This window comes from Dromaius novaehollandiae, chromosome 1 (genome assembly GCF_036370855.1).
Source record: "Dromaius novaehollandiae isolate bDroNov1 chromosome 1, bDroNov1.hap1, whole genome shotgun sequence".
NCBI classification, from domain to species: domain Eukaryota; kingdom Metazoa; phylum Chordata; class Aves; order Casuariiformes; family Dromaiidae; genus Dromaius; species Dromaius novaehollandiae.
The window spans coordinates 134,851,308-134,872,578 of record NC_088098.1 but is presented as its reverse complement, the minus strand read 5'-3'; the positions used below and the strand labels follow the sequence as shown (position 1 = coordinate 134,872,578).

Here is a 21,271-nt window from a genome sequence, read left to right as displayed (position 1 = left end):
CCGTCCCCTTTTATTTTTTTACACAATCTCTCCAATCAAAGTCTTTCTGCACAAAAAATGAGGATGTTTGCTCTGTTTGTTTATTTTCTACACAAAAATGCAAATGTTTTGTGTAAATGTAACCTTTGTTAATATGTAAATAATACAAACTGACTTTCTCCTATCATTTTCCCCACAGACTTTCTTTGAGTTTGCATGCAGTTCCTGAACTCAGTGATTGATTGAACAATCCCTGCATGTTTGCACCTTTGCAGATCTTACTTATATTTATTTTTGCATTGGATTTTTGGGCTCAGGAATATGAGTCCACCTTAATGAGCTGGTCTGTCTTCATCCTAGTCTCTTTTAGTAAGGCTTTACTGGCTTTCCAGTATCCTATTACAGCCATCCCCTATTGATTGCTGGATCAAGCATTGAGATCTATCAACACAGCCATTCCTAGAAATGATTCCATCAATTCTATGTTGAGCTTAACCTCATTTTTCTGAGCAGACTGAAGAGATTGTCTGTTACTTGTAATATTTTGATGAATATATTGAAACAAAAAGGCTTTCTTATTTCTTTCTTTCATGTGTATAATCACTGAAAGTCACTTAATAGAAATGTCACTTTGTCCCATGGTTCAAACTAACAGAGACCCTAAACACATACTGCTTTGCCTGTGCTTGGTATTCCTGTATCAGCCCCTTGGTGGAGCAAATTCAGCACTGGTGTCAAAATTAGAGCTCTTGTATTTCATGGTCAGGGTCCCTTTCACTCACTTAGTTGACTGTGGCTGCAACAACCCACTTTCTGCAGAGCAGATCATGTAGCTGGTGAATGTTTTTAACTCATCTCTAGGTTCTCGACCTTGACAATCCCATCTCTGGCAACAAGGTTGTTTTGAAGAGTTGCCCCTCTACCCCTACTCACCTGGCTCTTGTGTTCTAATGCCTGGGTTCTCCTCTCCAGCATATTTTGCTCTTTCTCCTGCTTGATTCCCTCAGCAATGCATATCAGAGAATCCATCGTGATCCCATGTTATAGCATGTGTTTCTCCATTCTCTGCAGTCCTCATATCCAAAGAAAGCAATTCCAAGTCAAGGCACAAAAAATTAAAAAATTAATAGCAAGAAGACATCAAAGCAAAGCCTCTGTAATTAGAAGGATCCACCCATTGATCTGTCCTATCTTTATGGAGAAAACTGTCCCCATCTCACAACCACTCCAACCACATGTGCATTCTAACACATGCTATGGGAGGAGATCATAACTACCTGATCACAAATATGGTTGAGAAAGGGGCTAGAAGGAAAAGGAGGCATGTTGAAACAACTTGCAAGGGAAGTAACACAACTGTGGAAATCCCATCCAAAAATAAAGGGAGCAACCTTTCATTCTTTGTTTATCAAAGGTAGAAAACAAATGGAATGAGGTGAGAATGAAAGTTAAAGCCTAGTGGCTTTCTTTTGTATGGCCTCCATATCTGCAGACTTGACCTACCTTACACTTTTCTGCCAGTAGCACAGCTCATCTAATTTTTAAAAAAATATGCTATGCTTGAAAGGATGGCTCTGTGCCCAAAGGACCTGCAGCCTGATTTCATTAAAAGTCAGCTATAAATCTTTACAAGATTTCCATTTATTTCTGAGGCAGCCCAGTCTTTATGTGACTGATAAACTGAAAGCATGATTGATTCTGGGCAGCACCTATTAAATCCAGATCAAATGGTACTTGTTCATCATTTCTGTAAATCAGGCTTTTGACAGCTCAGGTCTCGAAACCTAAGTTTCTGAATACTTGTTGCAGGTTAGGCTTCAGTGACTCCTGTCCAGAAAAAGAACAGCATATGCCACTCCTGCTTAACTTGGTGCATGTCTCTTGGCATAGTTGGAATGATGTTTTATTTTGCATCACTGGATGGGCTGTGTACTCAGTGCCTATCCATCACAAAATTGCCTTTCTGCTGAACTGAGAGAAATACAGCAATTTCTGAGAGGTATTTCTGGAAATGGGACTGGTCACCGGCCTGTAGATGCTGAATTATTGCCTGTTTTTAACTGAACATGACACTTCTCTCTTAAAGTTAAATCAGTGGTCTGGCAGCCAGAAGGCCAACACAGCATTATGTCCCAGATTCTCAAACAGCTAGCTACCGTGCATCTCTGAAGCCTTTTCTGACACCTTGGTAAACAAATATAGTTTAAAATACTTGTTTTTCAAGCTTCTTCCCAATGGTGGGTCTTCATGGTCTTTGCCTGGTGTTTTTGTGGGAGTTGGCTCAAGAAGGCAGGGGTTTGCACTGGGCAGGACGTGGCTCGAACTGATGTACCTGGAGGGGATAGGACTTCTCTCTTTGGATGTGCTCCAGTTAGCTGGAGCTGCTGGAGTTAGGAGCAGTGAAGAGTCCTTGCCCAGGTGAGGTACTGGCTCTTTCCACTGTGGGTTGTTCCAGTTGTTCGTTATTCTCTAGGCACACCAGAAGGGCAATAAGTGAGTTTGCCTGGCCTGGGTGGGGCCTCTGCTGGAGTCTTTGCTAGGTGTGGCTGCTCTGAAGTCCAGAAATGCAGGTTGGCTGCTAGTGTTTGTTAGTTGGCTGTACCCACCTGAGAAACCTTCAGGAAATTGGATAGGAGTGTCAATGTTAGCTGTGTTTGCAGTAGGATGCAGACATTCAGGACTGAAGATGATGATTATTTCCCTGGATAGCTCTTTGATGGCCGGATGTGGCATCTTGAGCAGAGATTTAATGATAGGAGATACTTGTACAAGTTTTCCTGCAAGTTTTGAGTACATGTTTCAGGCTTCATTTGCTACTATTGTCATAAAATTTGTGTTCCTATGTCTCTTATCTTTTTTATTTCTTGGCTCAGGGAGGTGCTAGAAGTCCGAGAATTCATACAGAAGTGGAGAGAAGAATGGGGATGTTTGGGGGAAAAGCTTAAATGGTTGAAAGTGGGGTACGAGAATGATTCACATTCCTGCTTCTTGGGCCAGCGGCTGCCGGTGTTTGCCGGGCTCGGAGGGAGTTCTGGGAGTCGCCGTGGTTCTGTTTGTCTGTCTTGTTGCCTGGACACTGGGCGCAGACCAACCTGCGCCTTAGTAAGGAAGGTCTTCCTAAAGTTGGGCCTAGATTGTAAGATCTGTTTTGCTCTTAGATTATGATCTGAAGGCTAGGACCAAGTTGTGACTGGTGGGTGTGAGAAAGACTAACGAAGACTGAAGATTCTCCTAGGAAGGCAAGTGAGAAGATGGTATTCAGGATAATAGCAATTGTTTGGAGAGAAAAGTTGAGCTATTAGCAATATCAGTGTTGTATTAGATGTTATCAAAGCCATTGTTTTGATCAAAACAATGTAACAGCACTTGTTTGGTGTTCAGTGTTAACACCTTTAGAGGACAGAACAGCAGAGTACATTGTGGGGAAAAATTAAAATCCTTCTTTCGTGAAATAAATACTGACTTAGAAGCTGGCAGTCCCAACACAAGAGTAGGATACCCTTGTGTTGTGGGACCCTGAAAATAGTCCAATAAACACATTGCAGCTTTTGATCTTGAAAATAGGCTAGTTACACATTTGTTTCTTTTTTCCTTTTATCTTCCTGTTATTTTTATGCTTGCTAGTGTAAAACAAAAGCAAAAAGAATAGTAGTTAAGCACTCATTTTATGGTGATGAATTTCTTTTGTGTTAAATTCAATTAAAAGATAAGGAATATAATAAATGCAGTAATTTAGACATGTTAGACATGCCAGAGAGAAACAGCAGGGGAGGGAGAGAGTGGGGTCAGTGTGTTCCTGTAAGAAATCTTCAGCTAAAACAAAACTCAGCCTCTCTAAAAGCCTCAGTGACTTTTTTGTTACTTAGAAATTAACCCATTTTGTGTCTCAGTGGAATTTTATTCATTTGAACTTGGTATTGCAAATCAGTGAATGATACGAATCAGTGAGGAGATGAGCAAATGCCGAGGGAAAGGCCACATTACAAAATGTACTGTGTTCATTTATTTAACAAAACCAAATCTTTTATTTAGAAGGCTTCAGGAGAAGTGCAAGAGAAAGTTGGACGTTTATTTAAAGTGAAATCTAGCTATGAAACAGTTAGCTATGGCACTGTCTCTCCTTGTAAATTTTGTGGTGGTTATGATTTTATTGTGCATAAATCTGTGGTAGAGATTTCTGTTCATCTAGCGTGGGTGAAAAACTTCTCTCTGTAAACAAACTGATAAACAGAATTAGGACACTGAGGGATAAAGTGATAGATGGGCTGATAAGCCATCTTTTCAAATGCACAGAGTGTGAAGAGGGCTGGGCTTTGGTTTTGTTTAGCAGTAATATCAAATGTAATTTAGAGTCCTTAAAATTCTGCAGTCCCCATTTTCAAATCAGAAGGATAATAAAGAGTAACATTCCTCTATAGTCTCTTGTCTCTACTAGTAAGGCTTTAAATAGCCATGCTTTCAATTAAGAAATCACTGGTGCATGTCAGCTTTCAGCTAGCATGTAGGAAGGAAACTGTATTCATTACTGAGTTCATCGTTCTTGAATGCAAGTTGATGGTGATGAGATCTGAAAAATAAACCCAGTATGATTTCCGGGTTCCAGGTCCAGTTTGTGTAGAATGTGCTGTATAATAATTCATGATGAGCTGCAGGTAGTTTAGATGCCATGTGCTCAATTACTGTTTTTCCCCCCTCCCACTCCTCTTGCTCTTAGGACTGGTAGCAAGAGCACAGGTGGTATACTCCTCGTGCTGAAGGAACAACACGGCAAATGCTAACAGCTGAGAGAAACGCGTTTCCTATCAGCAGCAAGTAAACTGATGGACAGTCTGCACTGGAGCCATGGGATGTAAAACTTCTGTACCTGACAGTGCGGTAAAAAAATCAGAGAGGGGTAAGTGCTGCCTTTGTCTTGACTGTCAGTGGTTGTTCTCTCTATAAAACCAGAAGAGGTAGCATTTCCCCCCAGTCCAGTTGTCTAATACTTTTTCAGATAAAACTATTTTCTGAATGTCTACTTTTTAAATGAGTACATAGCTTTTAGGTGCTTTCAGGAGGCACCTGTTGAGCATCTGTAATATCTACAGATTGGTGGGAAAAGATTTGGATGACCCAGGACAGAAGCTGAATTTCAGATGCACGTGCGCTCTCTCTCTCTCTCTGTGTCACTGGTAAAGTGTATAGGGTAATGTATTGAGAGGGGCCCTCTGTGGCCTTTCATAACACACGGTTCCTGGGCAAAATGCCCCAATTTCCCTCCTGCTGAGTGACTCTGATTATGAAGCAACCGTAATAAAACAGAACTACTACAATGACTTTCAGAGTCAATTTTCTGCCATACAAAGTGTTTGGCCTGAAATTCTCCTCAATGGTCACTGAAGCTGTCAGTTGAAAGTCTCTGCAGGACCTGGATGAAAGTTCAGTTAAAAAATTAATGTGTCAGCCCCTTGCTTCTAGACACATCACGCTCCAGTATAAACACATCCGGGCTTTGCACAGGCACATGGGGACCAGGATTTGTTCAGACCTTTCCAGGTCTCATTCAAGATTTATCGTTACAGCAAAATTCACAGATCTGTCAGGAGTCATTATTCTAGGCACCGTGTGCTGTCTTAAGAGACTATTACAGTGAATAACCATGGGTGAAAAGGAAGCCTATTTCTGGCTACAGAGCCAAAGAACCAGAACAGAAGTGCCAGGAAACCAGTGACTGTGAGAAGCAGGACAACTTAGTCATGGCCATGGGGATCCGAGCTGACTGGTTTAAGGTTGGGCTCTTAGCTCTGTCTACGCTACTTGGCAGCCACAGCATCACTGATGCTGTATAATAGCATCAGAGCTAGAATGGAAATTTCTGGAGACTCAGACCCACCTATAACTGTGAAGTAGGCCTTCCTCTTCAGTTTTGCATACTGTGCACATGTGTGCCCTGCAAGGCCTCAGAGATGAGTCAGTTGGGAACATTCCTGAGGGTGCAAAAGCCCGGAGAGGGTGTGAGGAGCTGAACTCTTTCAGTGTGCAGCATGCACCATCGCTACACATTGGTGTGGAGCCAGGCTTCACTATCCCAAAGCTAGCTTATAATTTTGTGTGCTTGTTTGATAATGCCTGTCCTCTCCTGCTTCTGGATGCTAGTCTTTGTGCTCTCCAGCATCAGTGAAATTATGCAGAACTGTCATTCTATCTACAGTCTCAGGCTGTACATCCCTCTGATGCATTAATGACATGAATTTTACAGGTGCTTGACCTTCCACAACCGAAAACACTTGCTTTTACATAAGCACTCTAGCCTACCTTAGTGTGAAAGTCATGTTCTGTCTGATTTATTACTGAGAGTAACAGTGCTGTAATAAGCCTATAATTAAAAAAAAAATGACAGGAATATTCTGTTAGAGTTGAAGCATTAACTGTAGTTGTTAATAAATATATCTGTCTTGTGTGATTTCAGTGGCACTGTTCTGTGTTATGTGCCCAGGACCAGACCATTAAACAATCCAGAGGGGTTTAAAGCAAGATTTATTGCTGTTGACTCAGGGAAGTTTCATGGATCTGACACTGGAAATCCATTTCTGTGCTGGTGGCCATGCTCTGCCCCCACAGTACTCTTCTAAGCAGAGAAGTTGATGCCAACCTTACTGTGATGTGTCAGGCTGTTAAGTGTGTGTGAGGGGCAATTCCAGAAAGGACAGAAAATAAAAGAGACATCCCAGAAGCTTATGTAGGGAGGATGTTCTTGGTCATATAAAGATTAGATTTCCTTCAGGCAAGAGGATTTTTTTCTAGGAGGGATGAGATATTTGCAGGATGGGAGTCCTAACTGATAACTGATCTTGGCCTTGTGGACTAGAAGCTGTCACCACTTTAACTGTACTGCAAGCTTGTTGCTATTTTGGTACCAATAAACATTTTCATAAAAATGCTTATATAATGTTATACATATATTAATAGAATTACTTTTCCGCAGAGGTTTTTTTCTTACCTGTATAACTGTCAGTTTAAGAAAAAATCATTGTCACTTGGGGGGTTCCGCTTATCCTAGTCTTATAATCCATAGTATTTGTGGTCAGCTTAAATAGTTGAGCGGGGTAATCTGTTGTCCCTCTAGTGCAGAGCTTTTCTATGCTGTTTCCCATGAAAAAAAAATCACTTGAAGCCCTCAGATAGACTGTTGGTTTTGGTTTTTTGTTCTGTGTTATTTTGCTTTAGTAGTTGCTTGTTTCAGCAAATGTAATAGAATATGAGCGTATTAATATTAAGATGCTAGTGTTGTTTCTAGTTTCCCCTTTTTGTTCTTGTTCGTAAAGTTGCGGTACTGCACAGTGGTGATTTTAGCAAATTTTTGGAATTCTGGAGCACTTTTCAATTTTGTTTCATTTCTTCTCCCGATCACCTGTGTTTCTGGTCAAAGATGAGCTGTGGTTCTTGGCAGTGTCAGGAGCTAAAGATCAGTGTATTCCTTTGTACCCTTGACAGAGTTGCTCTGCTGCTGCTTTGACTTGTTTCTCCAAGGTCAGGAGAAGCATAAAGAATTGTCCATGTCATCTCTGTTAGCTGTGCTGAGCTATTCAGGGTCGAGTCCCCTAGGAGACTGATTGGCGTGAGATGTTAGCTGCAGGGCTGGAGGCTAAGGCTTGACATTTGCGGCCCTGTCTACTTATCTGCTAGTGTCCTGCTGAGAGTACAGGGAAAAAGAGGTAAGGAAAAAGTGCCGGGAACCAGTCAAGAAAGAATAGAGTTACCTTCAACTTTAAGCGAGTAAATATGACATCTCCTGACAGCAGCCCCTCACCTTGCTTTATCTTGTATTGCCAGGCGAGAATATGGCCCTGGCTTTGTGGCTGCCTTTGGTCAGGTCCATGATCTGATACCCCTGTTCTCTGTCTTCCGCTTGCTGTTATGCAGTGATATGCATTTAATACCTCTTGACTGCCACTGCTGGTGCTCTGCTGGGCGAGGCATGTTAATACAGGGTCATGTTCTGACTATAATTTAAGCAAATGACTAAATTTGTATTTGTCATTATTTCAGCTGCTGGGTCTTCAAGGCAGTAGCTGGCATTTTGTTCTAGTTTTGTGTAGTAGAATACTGTCCTCTTCTGTGACCGCAAGTACCAAGTATTTAACTACGTAAGACAGAAGGGAGATTAGGAAAGGCTATGTTATTATTGGTGTCAGGTTTTGAAATATTAGGAACACTTCTCTGATTCCTGGAAAGTGTGTTTGTGAATTTAATTGTGAAAAATAAGCAGGTTAAAGGTAGCTAGCATGAGTGGCAAAATCTGGAAACAAGTGCTACTTAGAATAATGCTACATTTGGGATAAAAAATGTGTCTGTCTTCCCACTCTCCCACCTTTAATGCCTAGGGCATGCTTGACTGCCTTTCCTCTTCGCTTGCTGCAGGCAGTACTGTTGCCATCCAAGTTTCACACTGTGGCTCCTGAGAACTGCTGCCATTTGGGTATCAGGAGCAGCAGGGGGGATCTGTGGCATGGCAGGAAGAGATCTGTGGTCATCAGCTCCTGGAGGTCCTGCCCTGCACAGCTCTCGCTGGTGGCTACTGTTGATGCAGGGCTAACAGCTTTGTGTGGGTGTGAGGAGCCCTCCCCTGGGACAGTGCCCAGACCAGGACCCCTTTGTGCCACCAGGTATTCTGCTTGATCTGTTTTTGTCTGGGTGGCCAAGTGGGGTTATTCATTTGGGCCAGCAGACAGCAAGTCTTTTACCCTAGGCTGCAGTCTACACGGTTCCTAGCAATTGTCCTTCAGAGAAGCTTCCAGCAGTTTTCCAGGCTCGGACAACGGTAGACAGAACTTCTTAAGGTGCTGAGTGAGATGTGTATTCTGCACATAGTCCAAAATGGTTTCCTGACATGTCACATTGAGTTTTTGTGGATGAGTTTTCCTTTGTTCATCAAACTAGCCAAAGATATAGCTGCGTACCTTTTGGCATGTCTATTTAAGCAATATATACTGCCCTTTGATGGCGTCTGGTAACATTTGAGCCTAAGGTCTGAGGCTTTTCTGGCTTCCTGACAGCTGTGCAGACAAAAGCCTTCTATTAAAAGAAGCTGCTGCAAACTCGGTTATTATGGTATGCTCACTGTTACAGCTTGCAAAGGCTAAGGCTTTTTACTGCAGCTTGGTGAAGAAATACATTTCATTTGTAAGCCAAATTGGTGGTCTTCCTTTTCCCACCTTCCCCAAACCCACATACAATCCATCAGCTAGACATAGCTGCCTTCTTAAATGGGTAGTATCTTCAGGACAGTGAAATGGGAAGGTTTGTAATGATATAAGCCTGAACAAGTCAGCTGTTTTGGGATCTGTCCCTGCAGACAGAAACAGTAGATACATCATGTATTCATTACTAGAAAACATTTTTTCAGTCTCGGTTTTACAGAGCTCCATCTTAAAGCTGACTGGCCTCAATGGATTGAATTTGTCATCTGTCTGCAAAATTCTGCAAAGGCAGCACATGTGTTTTCATTGTAGACTGCACTGCATCCATGTGTGCTCCACTGCTTTCTCTTTTGGCAGTCCTTAAAGCCGCTGTCCTCATCCAGAGATGGTACCGTGTGACAATGGCCCGGATAGAGATGAGGCGCCGCTATAGTCTGAATATCTTTCAGTCAATTGAATATGCCGATGAGCAAGCTCAACTACAGGTTTGTATCTTCAGTTCTTCCAATACCAGCAGCTATATTATTGCCAAAACACTGAAGCTGCACGTACGAAATGGCTATGTGGTTGTGTTTCTCCCTGCAAAGCTGTGTCCTGTATAAGACCCCTTCACTGCCTTGCACATGAACTACGTAAGTTATGTAAAACTGCACAGACAGCAGGACACCATTCTGCCTATACAACCACATCTAGGTTAGAAGTTTCTGCTCTATTAGCCAAGGATTGCAGGTCATTGCACTATGGGTGATCTTAACTGTGTCAGTGACATAGGATGCATGCAATAGAGATATCAATATCTCAGCAAGTCAGCCCAGGCTTCCTTTACGGTCAATACAAGCTATTAGTAACTTCTAGGGCATTGAATTCATCCTAGTGTCAATGTCTAAAGTGAGTTAGGTGAATTGTGCTGGTTTCTTTTTATTGACTATAGAGAAAATCTAGGCAAGTAATTTGGGTGGTAGGCAAGATGAATTACACCCAAAAATGTCAGTAGAGTAGATATAACCCTGGGACTTTGTATGTATTCATATAGTGGCAACCTGCTAATTCACAGTAAAGAAGGAAAAGAGTAAGCTGCAATTTTTGTAGTAGGACACAGGTTGGGTCATTATTGCAGGCTGATGCTATGGGACGATACAGTGGCATCTTAGATCCCCCAGATAGGAAATTAATAGTAACTGAATAAGGAAAGAGAATGCTAATGCTTGTTGGAGGTGATCAATATGTGTTTGTTCTTTTCTTTTCCCTACACAGCTATCCAGCTTTTTTGCATTTATGCTGGATCACTTTTCTCGTCTTGATGCAGGTAAGGATAAAAGTCAAAGTAATATGGAGATTCTGTTTGAAAGACCTCATGTGAGATAGTTAATTTTCAGTGTGATGTTTACAGTCTGTGCATATGCTGGGGCTGAGTTTTGCTCTCCCAAATACCATGACAAGAATTTGATCCTGAAAGTGTTGATTCTGCTCAATAGCTTGGAGTGCTTTCTTATATGTTCTTGCCCTTAAACTATTCTTATGGTAGTCTTCCTGACTCCAATTTGCACCACTTTCTAAGCATGTCTTTTTTTTTTTTAAAAAAAAAAAACCCTACAAGATGCGATTATCCAGAAAGAGTGTGACTAGTTGGTGTAGGGCAGGTGGAAGCAAAGAAAGAGGTTGCTTTTCTTCTGTTTTTTTTTTTTCTTTTCTTTTCTGAAGCAGTTCTGGACCACTTTTAAATTTAACTTGTTCTAGATTTTGCTGCAAAACATTTAGTATCAACAGGAAACTGGCTACGCTTAATTATTTTTAAACTATTCTCAATTGCAAGTATAAAACCTAGCACTTGGGGATGTTATAGTATGGAACATACTATGGAATATAACTGCATATTTTGGATTAATTAAAAAATCTGTGGATTAAATTTTAATCATGTATTACTGCCACTTAAAAAATAAATGGCAAATAATACTGACTTGGCTGGAACAGACCTACTATGATTAACAAATTCTTTGTTATTGTCTGCCTGGTGTTTCCCTCTCTCTGATCCCTCTGTGAATGAGAAAGTCTAAAGCTTAGGGAGTAGTCAGTCAGAAAAGCTGGAAACCTGAAAAACCACAGTAGACCATGTCAGAGGAAGTTCTACAACAGGAGTATATTGTATCTTTATTTCAGGAATGTATGAATTGAGCAAACATAACATAGGATAACATATTCCGTAACATGGAATACAAAAACTAATCAATATATGGATGGTTAAAATGAATAAACTTAAACTGCTAGGGATAAATGTTTAGTAGCCAGCTCAATTAAAGCATTCAAAGAATAACCTTTAATTTTTGAAGTATTTGAGGATTCTTGGACAAAACTTTCTTTTGAAATCAAGTTCAACAGAAGGATACATTGAAACTGGCTTCCTAATTCCAGAAAACAAACACCGACTTCCCTGAACAACTTGATAATAGATCTGATCCCATATGAGTTGAAAGGATGCTGTCCACCTCTTATTGAATTATAAGAGAATATCCTTTCTCTTCCATCTGGTCCAGGTACATGTTACTCCAATTAAAATTTGCACAAGACACTGATAGGAGGATGAAACCACAATCAAAACCCTAAATGGTTCAGTGTTCTAATGACAACCATTTTAAATTGCAATTTTTCTCTCTTGAATACTTTAGAGTGCTTAATGATCTTGGGTGCTCTCCAGGAAAGGAAATTAGATTAGCACCCTGCTCCAGAGCCAAGACAGATGATACAGTAGTCCTTCATTTTGTTGTTTTTCTTCATTGCCACTGCTTTCTGCAAACAATCTGCTTTATTCCTGTGACTTCCTGGGAAGGAAGTGGCAAACTTAAAGAAAATCAGATGCTACTCACATCGTCTACTTTTCCTATATGCTGTTAGCATGCCTCGGTTCAGTTTTAGTTTGTGAGTGGGAAACAAAATATTAGTGCTAAGTCTGAGATTTGGGTAAAACAACATTAATCTCCATTGTCTTTAAAATATCAAAAGGGAATTTTACACATGCTCACTATAGATGTGCTTTGTCCACCTTTATTAACTGTGTCTATTGGCAGAAGGGCCTGAAGTGGCAGAGGTGACTCAGAACTGTTCCCTGGCAGGGCGCAGGACCGGGCTGGGTGTGCAGCGCGTTGCTGCATGCATGGGCTCTCCCTGTGCCAGGGCAGGCAGGGAAGGTACTGCAGGCTGCTCCTCATCGCCACAGGGCAGCTGACCTCTTTCTTGGGACAAATATTAAGGGTTGCAGACATGGTTAAGGCTAAAACAGGTGAAAAAGTGTATGGTTTATGGGAAAGCTCCCCTTTGTCTTACTTGCATAAAACTTTCACCTGTTATGACTGAAAATGGTAGGGCTTGATATCTGCTGCAAAGACTTCAGTTTTGTCTTGGTTTATTTTTCCCTTTCTAATATCGCATGTAACTTATATCTCAACCCCAAAAGAAATAGGATTCAATAACATATATTTTTAATGGAGAGGCAGCCCAGGGCCTTGTATCCAAAGGGGTTGGCTTAGATTTTTAGATTTAATGTATTAAATGAGAAATTCCATATTGAATTTGTGTTGCAGGGTTTCTGGTTAAGCTTGTCCAACTACTGGCTGCGTGCACGCTTTACTTTAAGCCCTTGGTTGTCTGTCTGTCTAAGTGACCTTTGCAGCATGTTTGCTAGCCCTCATTTAAGCAAAATCAGTACTGAATAGAAAGTTTCTTAAGCAAGTGCTTCCATTTCTGCTGACTCACAGTCTCAAGATGTGAGACGCTGTGCATGTAAACATAGCAAGCAGAGAGGCTTCAAATTAGCTTTGCTATCCCCAAGTATATTCTAAAACCCACAAACTTTAACTCTCTGGCTTTTTTTCATCTGTGTGCGCTCACTTAAATTAGGATGACAGCATATGATTCAAAAGCCCGCTCTATAGTATCTAATATTCTTACCAGAGTGCAGGTTATCTGTCCTTCTCAGTGTTGGATGATAAGAAAGCTACCTGAAGATTTTGTGATCAGTGTTTTTCCTTCCATTATAAACTGTTGAATCTCCTCTACTCATCACATCACTTTCCTCTTTTTAATGTGCTCCTTCAAAATATGTTTTTTTTAAAAAGAAAGCAGTCACTTTCTCATTAACACAGTAGTGCTTTTTGATGTGATTGTTTTTCTGTCATACCCCGTAGCCTTTTTCATCCTCTCATCCTGTTTGAGATGTCAGTGCAGTTTGAATCATGACTGGGACAGTACGTAGCTGTGTATACTGTTCTTGCTCTGGTTGTAATTAAAGGTTATTTTCAAAGGATTTGTGGGAAGTAAGAATTAAAACCTCTTCCATCCTACACTTCCCTTCATTCCATTAGAAAAAAAACCCCAAACATCTTGTATACCTACTCAGTCTTTTAATCCAAAGGTCTCTGGTCAGGCTATTTTATGCTGTGGGAGCCTGCTGTTGTCCATTCGTCCTAAAGATGGCCCTGGCTCTGCGCCAGCACCTTCCTTCAGCTACACTGAAGAGTAGTCTGAAGGAGCGTGGATGGTGACAGAAAGGGAAGCGATTATTTCAGAGCCAGGGAATTAGCTGGTTTCCTGCTACCCAGCAGGGAGTAGGTCTTTGTGGTGACTCACCTTGAACACCTATGGGGAGGTAGTCTTGTCAGGAGAACCAGGGCCCTGGGCTTTCTGTGGCTAAATTGACTCCGTGTCATTCTGGGCTTCCATGTTTGTTTAATATGGAGTACGACTGTTGTCTTGTAAACAGCAGGAGGGTCATATAGGGGCTGCAGGTAGCGAAGGCTTAACTCACTGAACTTGGACTACATCTCTAATGTCAGACTGCAGAGCACATCATCACCAAGGCTCCCTCTGCAGTCAGGGGAGAGATGCATATTCACAAGAGGGTATCTCCTTCTGTGTTAAGCTAGGTGCCTAAACTAGACACTTCTAGAGTCATCATCCTTATCTTTTTATGGACTAAAAGAGCCTTGACAGAGAGACTAGAACCATAGCTTTTAGATGACTAAAATGAGGAGTTCCTTCAGGATTCATGGAGCTTGGGGCAAGCTGGGGTACTCCTGGGTCAGTGCACGCTAATCTCCCAGCTGCTTTAGGACATCTGTTACTGGATGGGGTGCTGCCTGCTTCTAGACGAGACAGTCATCCAGCACAGGAAAGAGCCTTAAAATCTAGCTGCATGTCTGAGGAGGAGGTATAAAAGCCTTCCAAGGCTAATGGCCACGACTGGCTCTTGACTCCACATCTAGCAGCGGAAAATGGGATGCTCTTTATGCCCCACAGGGAAGGAGATTCAGTTTCTCAGCCTGGACAAGCGCCAAAAAAAGAACAGAATGGGCGAGGATGGCAGGTCGCTGTTAGGAGGTAGAGGGAAGGGCAGCTGTGCTGCCTGCAGGAAGGGAGGGCTGCAGGGAGAGCGACTTGGGCAGCTGGCTGGTTTGAAATGCTGAGAAGACTGACTTTCTGAAGTGGAGTAATGTCAGACAGGGAAGAGGGAGTGTGTCACAGCTCCCGTTGCTCTGCAAAGAGCTGTAAGTCCCTAGTGCAATTTACTCCTACAGTTAGGTGATACCTCTGCCGCATCGGAGATCCCTGATTTCCTGCCCCACTGTACGCAGGGGGGTTAAGCAAGGCCAGCAGCCCCTGGATCAGCGCACGTGAGCAAGAGGCAATTTGGATGGTCTGAGGAAGCAGCTCTGTGGTCTGCAGCAAGCCGCTTCCGGAGGGGAGGGATGACAGACAGAGACACAGCGCAGAGACCCAGGGCTAGCACCATGACAAAGCTCAGTCCAGCTACACTGGGCTGCTCAGGGTGTGGGAACCGGCAGTTTCAGTCCTCGAGAGACATGCTGGCATCTGGCCAGGCAAAGCTGTAACTGTGGTGAAAGACTGCAAATCAGACTGGGCTTGGTGGAAACTGTGAACCCTGAGCACCTTGCTGTTACTTGATGCCTTAATCCACTTGCGTGGCTGTGCATTGAATGTGCTAAACAGCTCACAGCAAAGAACTGGTAAAAAACATCGTTTTTTTATTCAGAGCCGAGAAAAAAATAACTTTTATCTACTTGTTTCTTTAAAATTAATTTTCTCTGGTTATGAAACAAGCTGGTCTTTATGAATCTCATAATTTATGAGGCCACACACAGGTTTCAGCTGCTGTCGGTATTCTGTCACAGCCATAGGTATGCCTCCAGCAATAAATAATACATCTCTTTTTCCAGTTGTATCTAATGAAGGTTACAGAACACTTAACTGCAATCCAACAAAAAGTATTTACACCAGTCACCTCACAAGAGCAACCCTGTAACAGCGGCTGCTAGAACACTGTCCTTTAGCATTCTAGTTCTCTCTTTTGGAATAATAGATGATAAGGGCAATCTGCAAGAAGAAAACACTTAATTCTCCTTTCACTCAGACATATATTCAAGAGCATATTAAAGATATTGGATTGAAGCAATTAGCAATGTTCCTGCTTTCTCCATGCTCCAGGAAAATTAGAAGAAGCTGTGCTCTACTTTTACCACTATGCTTGTGTTTATTTTATTTCATCCAAGGCTTTTATGGCAGCCAGCCAAAAGCTGCCGTTGTCTCTAGTTGTAGCAGAAAGGAGTGCTTTGCAAGCCGCTGGGAAGAAACAAGGTTTTGTTGTTGGCCTTTTAAAAATCCTCAGTGAGCTTCTGGTATTCAGCTTGCAGAGAAAATGAAAGTGGGTTTTTAAAACCTGTATTAAAAGTGTAATATTAAGTTGTAAATGTGTGAAGGTCATTGAATGATCGGCTATGACTTTTGAATCTCCTTGCTCTGTAGGGGTCGGAGAAGAAACTCTGTGACAGGTTACGTTTCTCAGTGTCTAGGAGAGCAGATTGTTCCTGAATCTCAGTGCAAAAAGTTTTACATCCTGACCACAGCTACTGGCTGTTGGAGCTTTTTTGTTTGTTTGTTTTGCTTTTAGTACTATGAAACAATTTGGGGAGATCTGGAGTTGTTAACAAGGTAAGAACAAACTAACAACTGTAATACTGCAGCAAGTTAAACATCAGTTACGCTCACTAGTTCTGGTCATGCTGTTGTTGCACTTTGCGGAACTGGTGGGGTTTCTACATTGTTGTTTTTCTTCTCTCTTGTTCCAGATTCTCGCTTTTTCGAGAGCCCTAGTGTTTCTCAGGTGACAGACTCAAGCTTAAGTTTAACAGAATTGGAAAAGAGGATTGAGGTTCCAGACTCCTATTATGGACCACGACTCAAGTTCCCCCTCACTCCTGCAGATGCCAGTGCTCTTCTTGATGCTTTCAAGAACGAAGAGGTAAGCTGCAACTATTTTGATTTCTTTTTCCTCATTCTACGTCTCTGTCAAGCTGTAGCCCCACAATCAGTTGAATCCAATGTAAGGCTGTGCTGGTGCCAAGGGGGGGGGGGTATTTCTCCCTTCTTTTCCATGCCTAGTTATGCATTTCCTCTGCCCTTTCCTGACATCTGTCTGGGAGCTAACCCAACAAACCCCCAAATGGTCAGTTCTCAGCTGGACTAGTTCCCAGGTTTGGCTCACTGCTTGGCTTTACGACCACCAGAGCCAGCACTGGGGAGGGGGCAGGGACTGCTGGGGACCTCCTCTTTTAGCACTGAGGTTATGGTGATCACAAAACGGGAACCCTCAGCAGCTGTGAAATGGGAAGCAGTGAGGATACAGGATGGGGGAAGGTGTCCTAAGGCAGCCCAGATACTAGTTATCTTCTTTTTTACTGTGTTAAAAATAGAAATGTTCCAGGCATGGCCCAAAGGGCTCCTCCCCCCCGTCTTTTTATAGGAATTGGGGTGCAAGGGTTAATCATCTTGTTCCAGTGTGTGAGAGCCCACCATAAAGGAGAGAGGGAATACAAAGCGTTGCAAACATAGCTGAACAAGGTGATATCACAGACCTCATGAGCTCTCTTTCTCCTGCTGCCAAGGCACTGAAAAGGCTCTGGTACTAATTCGCTGTGTATGTTCTTTAGGAAGCCCCTTTGCCTCCCCTTATAAGATGGGACGGGGGGGGAGCATTATATGGCATTGCTTTTTGGACCTCTTGAAGTTCGGCATTTAGGCTTAACAGTATATTTGCTATAAGTAAGGAATAACAATCTATCTCGGTTTTTAATTTACCAAATAATGCTTTCTTTTCTGTAACTTTGTGTGGAGGCTGCTCTTACAAGTAGACAGATATAAAACACGTGTTATGTGAGAACACCCAGACTTCACCGTCAGCTCTCTAATCCCTTACTGTGGTCAGGATTTTTTTAAGGAAGTGATTATGTGTAATTGGCTTTTTTGTTTGTTTTGAAAACATCCGTCTTGCAAAGTCAATCTGTGGCCTATCTGTCTCCAATACCAAACTTCCTCAGAGATTGCTGTGCTGAATTAAAAGCCTTAAAAATCACTGATTGACGAGATCATCATAAAAAGCATTAACAGAGCAGAAGACTGGAAGAACACTTTTAGAGGAGCAAGGGCATAAATCTCTTCAGAAAGGAGCAATCTTTAAATAGTGAATGTTTCATTCTCATAACATCTTTACAATGAGCAGGAAGATAAGTATTAATGAGGCCACCCTTACTGGAGTTTCCTCCTCTCATTTGTTTGCAATTTGATGAAAATTCATTTATGGCTTTTTTTTCTCTTCTTATTTTAACTTGCAGCTAGAGGTAGATCCCTTTTTAGTTAATTTGAACAGATGACTTCATGCAGTGATTCTCAGTGTGGTACTACCTACTTTCTTATCCTTTCTGTAGGTGGGGAGAGTAAAACAACACAGTGGAAATAAGATAATAAAAGGAAGTTCATTAAGGGCCATTTATCTGTCACTGAGAAGCAAGAACAAACCTATGAACGTTCCTAATTCCTGCACTAACCCACGCAGCCTGTACTCATATTTTAAGGAGGGCTGTAGCATGAATAATCTGATACAGCTTCGTTGGCAATACCTGAGTCTGATATTAGTGAAGCAGGAAGGCATATTGCTGCTCCTAATGAGTCTCCCTTCTCTCGTCCCTTTTTTTCTCACAGCTGCTTCATGCCCGCTACGTACTGCAGCTATTACATGAAACCAGGAGGGTTCTTAAGGAGATGCCAAATATCACTCATCTTTCAACTTCCTACTCCAAGGAGATAACTGTCTGTGGTAAGGTGCCAGAGCAAATAACTGCTTTTGGCAGCAGGTTGATACCCTAAGCAGTTGGAGGATGATATGGACGTTTCCAGTTGTAGCCATCGCAAGAAAGTTCTCCATTCTTTTTTTTTTTTTTTTTTTTTTTTTTTTGCAAAAGTGCAAATTGGCACAAACCAAGTAAAATAAGGTTACTGAGTCACCCACAGTATATTTTAAGAAAGTCCTTCACCTCCTTTTTCCTTTTCTCTTCTTGTTAAGTGTTTCTGAATGAGTCAGTATTAAATCACCTAACCCTGCAGTGTAGCTTAAATATTCCTGCACTTCCATCTCTAAAAAGGCACCAAGTGTGATGACTGGCTGCCAGTCTCACCATTTTCTCTTCTTACTGGGAAAAAGACTTAGCCATTGTAATTTACTGAGTAATGATTTTAATGAGAGCTTAATAGGGGTGGCAGATAAGACCTTGCATTGACAGCATGACTGTCTGGAATAAATTGAAATATATAATAAACTCTCATTTCTAAAGGGACGCATGGGGATGAATCAGTCTTTGTACAACAAACGAATTAGTCTCACAGAATGATGTGAGGTGTCACAAGGTAAAGGCCTCCAAATTAAGAGCCCGTTGCCCATCCGTTTTATTACACTTTTGTAAATTATGGATAAAGGGATGCTGCATCATGACTTGCCACAAGGAGTGATAGTGGCAAACCAGAACAGTAATGGTGACATTAACTCTGGCAGCTAGCAGTGTCTGTGTTGTGTACAGTAGGAAAGTGGTGCAGGGAAGGGCACTATGACACATGCAAAACTACTGATGTGGTTATGCAGCTACTTTGATTGCCAGGAAAGGGGTTGTTTAAATGGGATTTTGCATAAGCAATAATTCATTAATCAAACAAACAGAAACTCTCTCCAAACCAAGGGAACATGGGTTCATATTTGCTCACTACACAGCGTGCTCTTACTAATCAAAGCATAGCTCCTCTTATTTGTATCTCACTAAGCAGCATCTAAAGGGTTCCCCTTCCTGTCATTCAAATTAATAGCTTTTGTAACCAGAAAGATCTTCTGCAAGAGATGAAAGATCCGTTTTTAAAGGTAACAGGTCCAAAATGTTGATTTCCTTAAAATAAGGTGTTCCTTCACACATATCTTTTTCATATCAAAACAGTAGTGAGGATTAAACATGCATCTGAAATGCTTGCACCCACACACAATGAAAAATCTATCGTAGCCTAAAGGAGTCCTTAGAGTGACTTCAGCAGGCTCTGAATGAGTCGAAAGTTGCACAGAAGACATACGGACAGGGTAAAAATGTCACCTCCTCTCTCTTTTTTTTTTTAATCATTGGTGGTGAAGCCAAATATCAAAGCTGTCCTGTGCCTTTGTGGCGATGAGTTGCAGATGTGAGAAGGCTGGTTCTGTGTGCATGAAATTTGCTCGTATGCAGAGGGTAGCTGTGCAGCAGGGGCCCTTTGCGCCAAGTGAAGGCCATCTGCCTGTTCAGGGGAGGCCTTTCGGGCAGGACTAGATCTGTCTGTCCTGCAGCCTTAGCCCTGAGGCCTGGAGGCACGGGAAAGTTCTTCACACTCTTGCCGCCAGATCCCACCTGCTGTAATCAAACCCTGGCCCTGAATCAGGCAGATGCCCAAATGTGTTGTGTACAGTGGACTACTTAGTGAATTTAAATCTCATAGTATTTAGAGGTCTGTCATATTTCTGAAGTACTGTTCTCTTTTAGTGACATATTCTGTTTTTCAGATTCATAATATGGTTGTTCATCTTACTCACATTTCTCTGGACTAACTTTTGACTGTGTGACTGGTCTGATCTTCAGATCCAGTTGGAAAGACAAAAACTTTTATGCAAGACAATTGTATAAACTCTTTTAAATATTTAGTTGCCAGATTTCACTGAGCAACTTGAGCATGTGTCTTAAAATGAAGCTGATGTAGTCTTATTGCAAAAGCAAATTATTAAGGAAAACATGGGGGAAAAGTTAGGACTAACTCATGTTTTATAATTGCAGTTTTCTCTCTTCTTCCCCCTTCTGTGACCAAAAAAAAAAAAAAAAAAATCATATCTTTGTTTCCTGTAGGAGATCTGCATGGAAAACTGGATGATCTTTTGCTGATATTCTATAAGGTAAGTAGGCGTCCTGTGACATACATAGCATTTTGACTTCAAGGCTTGTTATTAAGAACACTTACTTATGTCTGGTGGTTTTCATCACTGTTAGAATGGTACATTCACCACACACACACACATGCATACACACGCAGAAAAAAAAACCCTTTAATAATTTGAGTGGTGTCTGGGTCTGTCATAGTTTTTCCTTCTCTGCATTCTTTGCTCTCTGTGAAGGAGAAGATCAGGAGATCTGTCTCTCTCTAAATATCAAGCTGGAGCATGAACCAAAACTTAAGAGGGTTCCTTGCAATATCTCTAAAGTCCTGTTGCTGTTTTATATTCTGTATTGGCTCGGGTTTTCTAAAATCAGGAACTAACGTAGTTCCTAATGTAACGCTACACCATGGATAATTTTGGCCCTCCACAAGGAATGCAGAAGCTTTCCTAGACCCACTTACACCTTCCATCAGTACCTGCAAAATGTTCTTTTATTATTATTTGTTTACAGAAAACAAAAAGGAGTGCTATCTGCTTAAAAGCCTTTTAGCTCTTGGAAGTAGTCATGTAGCTTGCACAAAATGAAAGTGCTTTGGACACCATTTACGTAGCTTTGAACTGCCGTCCACTTTTCCGTGTTAAATAAAACAATTCTGTTTTGTTGATGTGGAAAAAAAAAAAAGCCTTGGGCTATCTTTTCCACAGTCGTATATTTAAATGAAGATGCAGGAATTTTCCTGTATTTTGTTTCACATTTCTCTCTAGCATGAATCACCATCTTTCATGTAGCAGATATTCTCTCTGATATGAATTTTCAGTGGGAGGGGGGTTGTGT

At 41.6% G+C, this 21,271-nt stretch overlaps 1 protein-coding gene across 6 annotated transcripts in view; it reads left to right on the top strand.

Annotated features, from left to right (window-relative positions):
• The window catches only part of PPEF1 (protein phosphatase with EF-hand domain 1), a 40,720-nt gene that overhangs the window by 6,385 nt on the left and 13,064 nt on the right, over positions 1-21,271 (top strand). For all 6 annotated transcript variants that reach the window (XM_064499398.1, XM_026120774.2, XM_026120768.2 and 3 more), the window contains exons 2-7: positions 4,694-4,873; positions 9,516-9,643; positions 10,413-10,464; positions 16,295-16,467; positions 18,204-18,318; positions 20,408-20,454. In XM_064499398.1, the coding sequence (XP_064355468.1) occupies positions 4,822-4,873; positions 9,516-9,643; positions 10,413-10,464; positions 16,295-16,467; positions 18,204-18,318; positions 20,408-20,454 (567 nt within the window). In that variant the 5' untranslated portion in view covers positions 4,694-4,821. The remainder of the gene's footprint in view (positions 1-4,693; positions 4,874-9,515; positions 9,644-10,412; positions 10,465-16,294; positions 16,468-18,203; positions 18,319-20,407; positions 20,455-21,271) is intronic.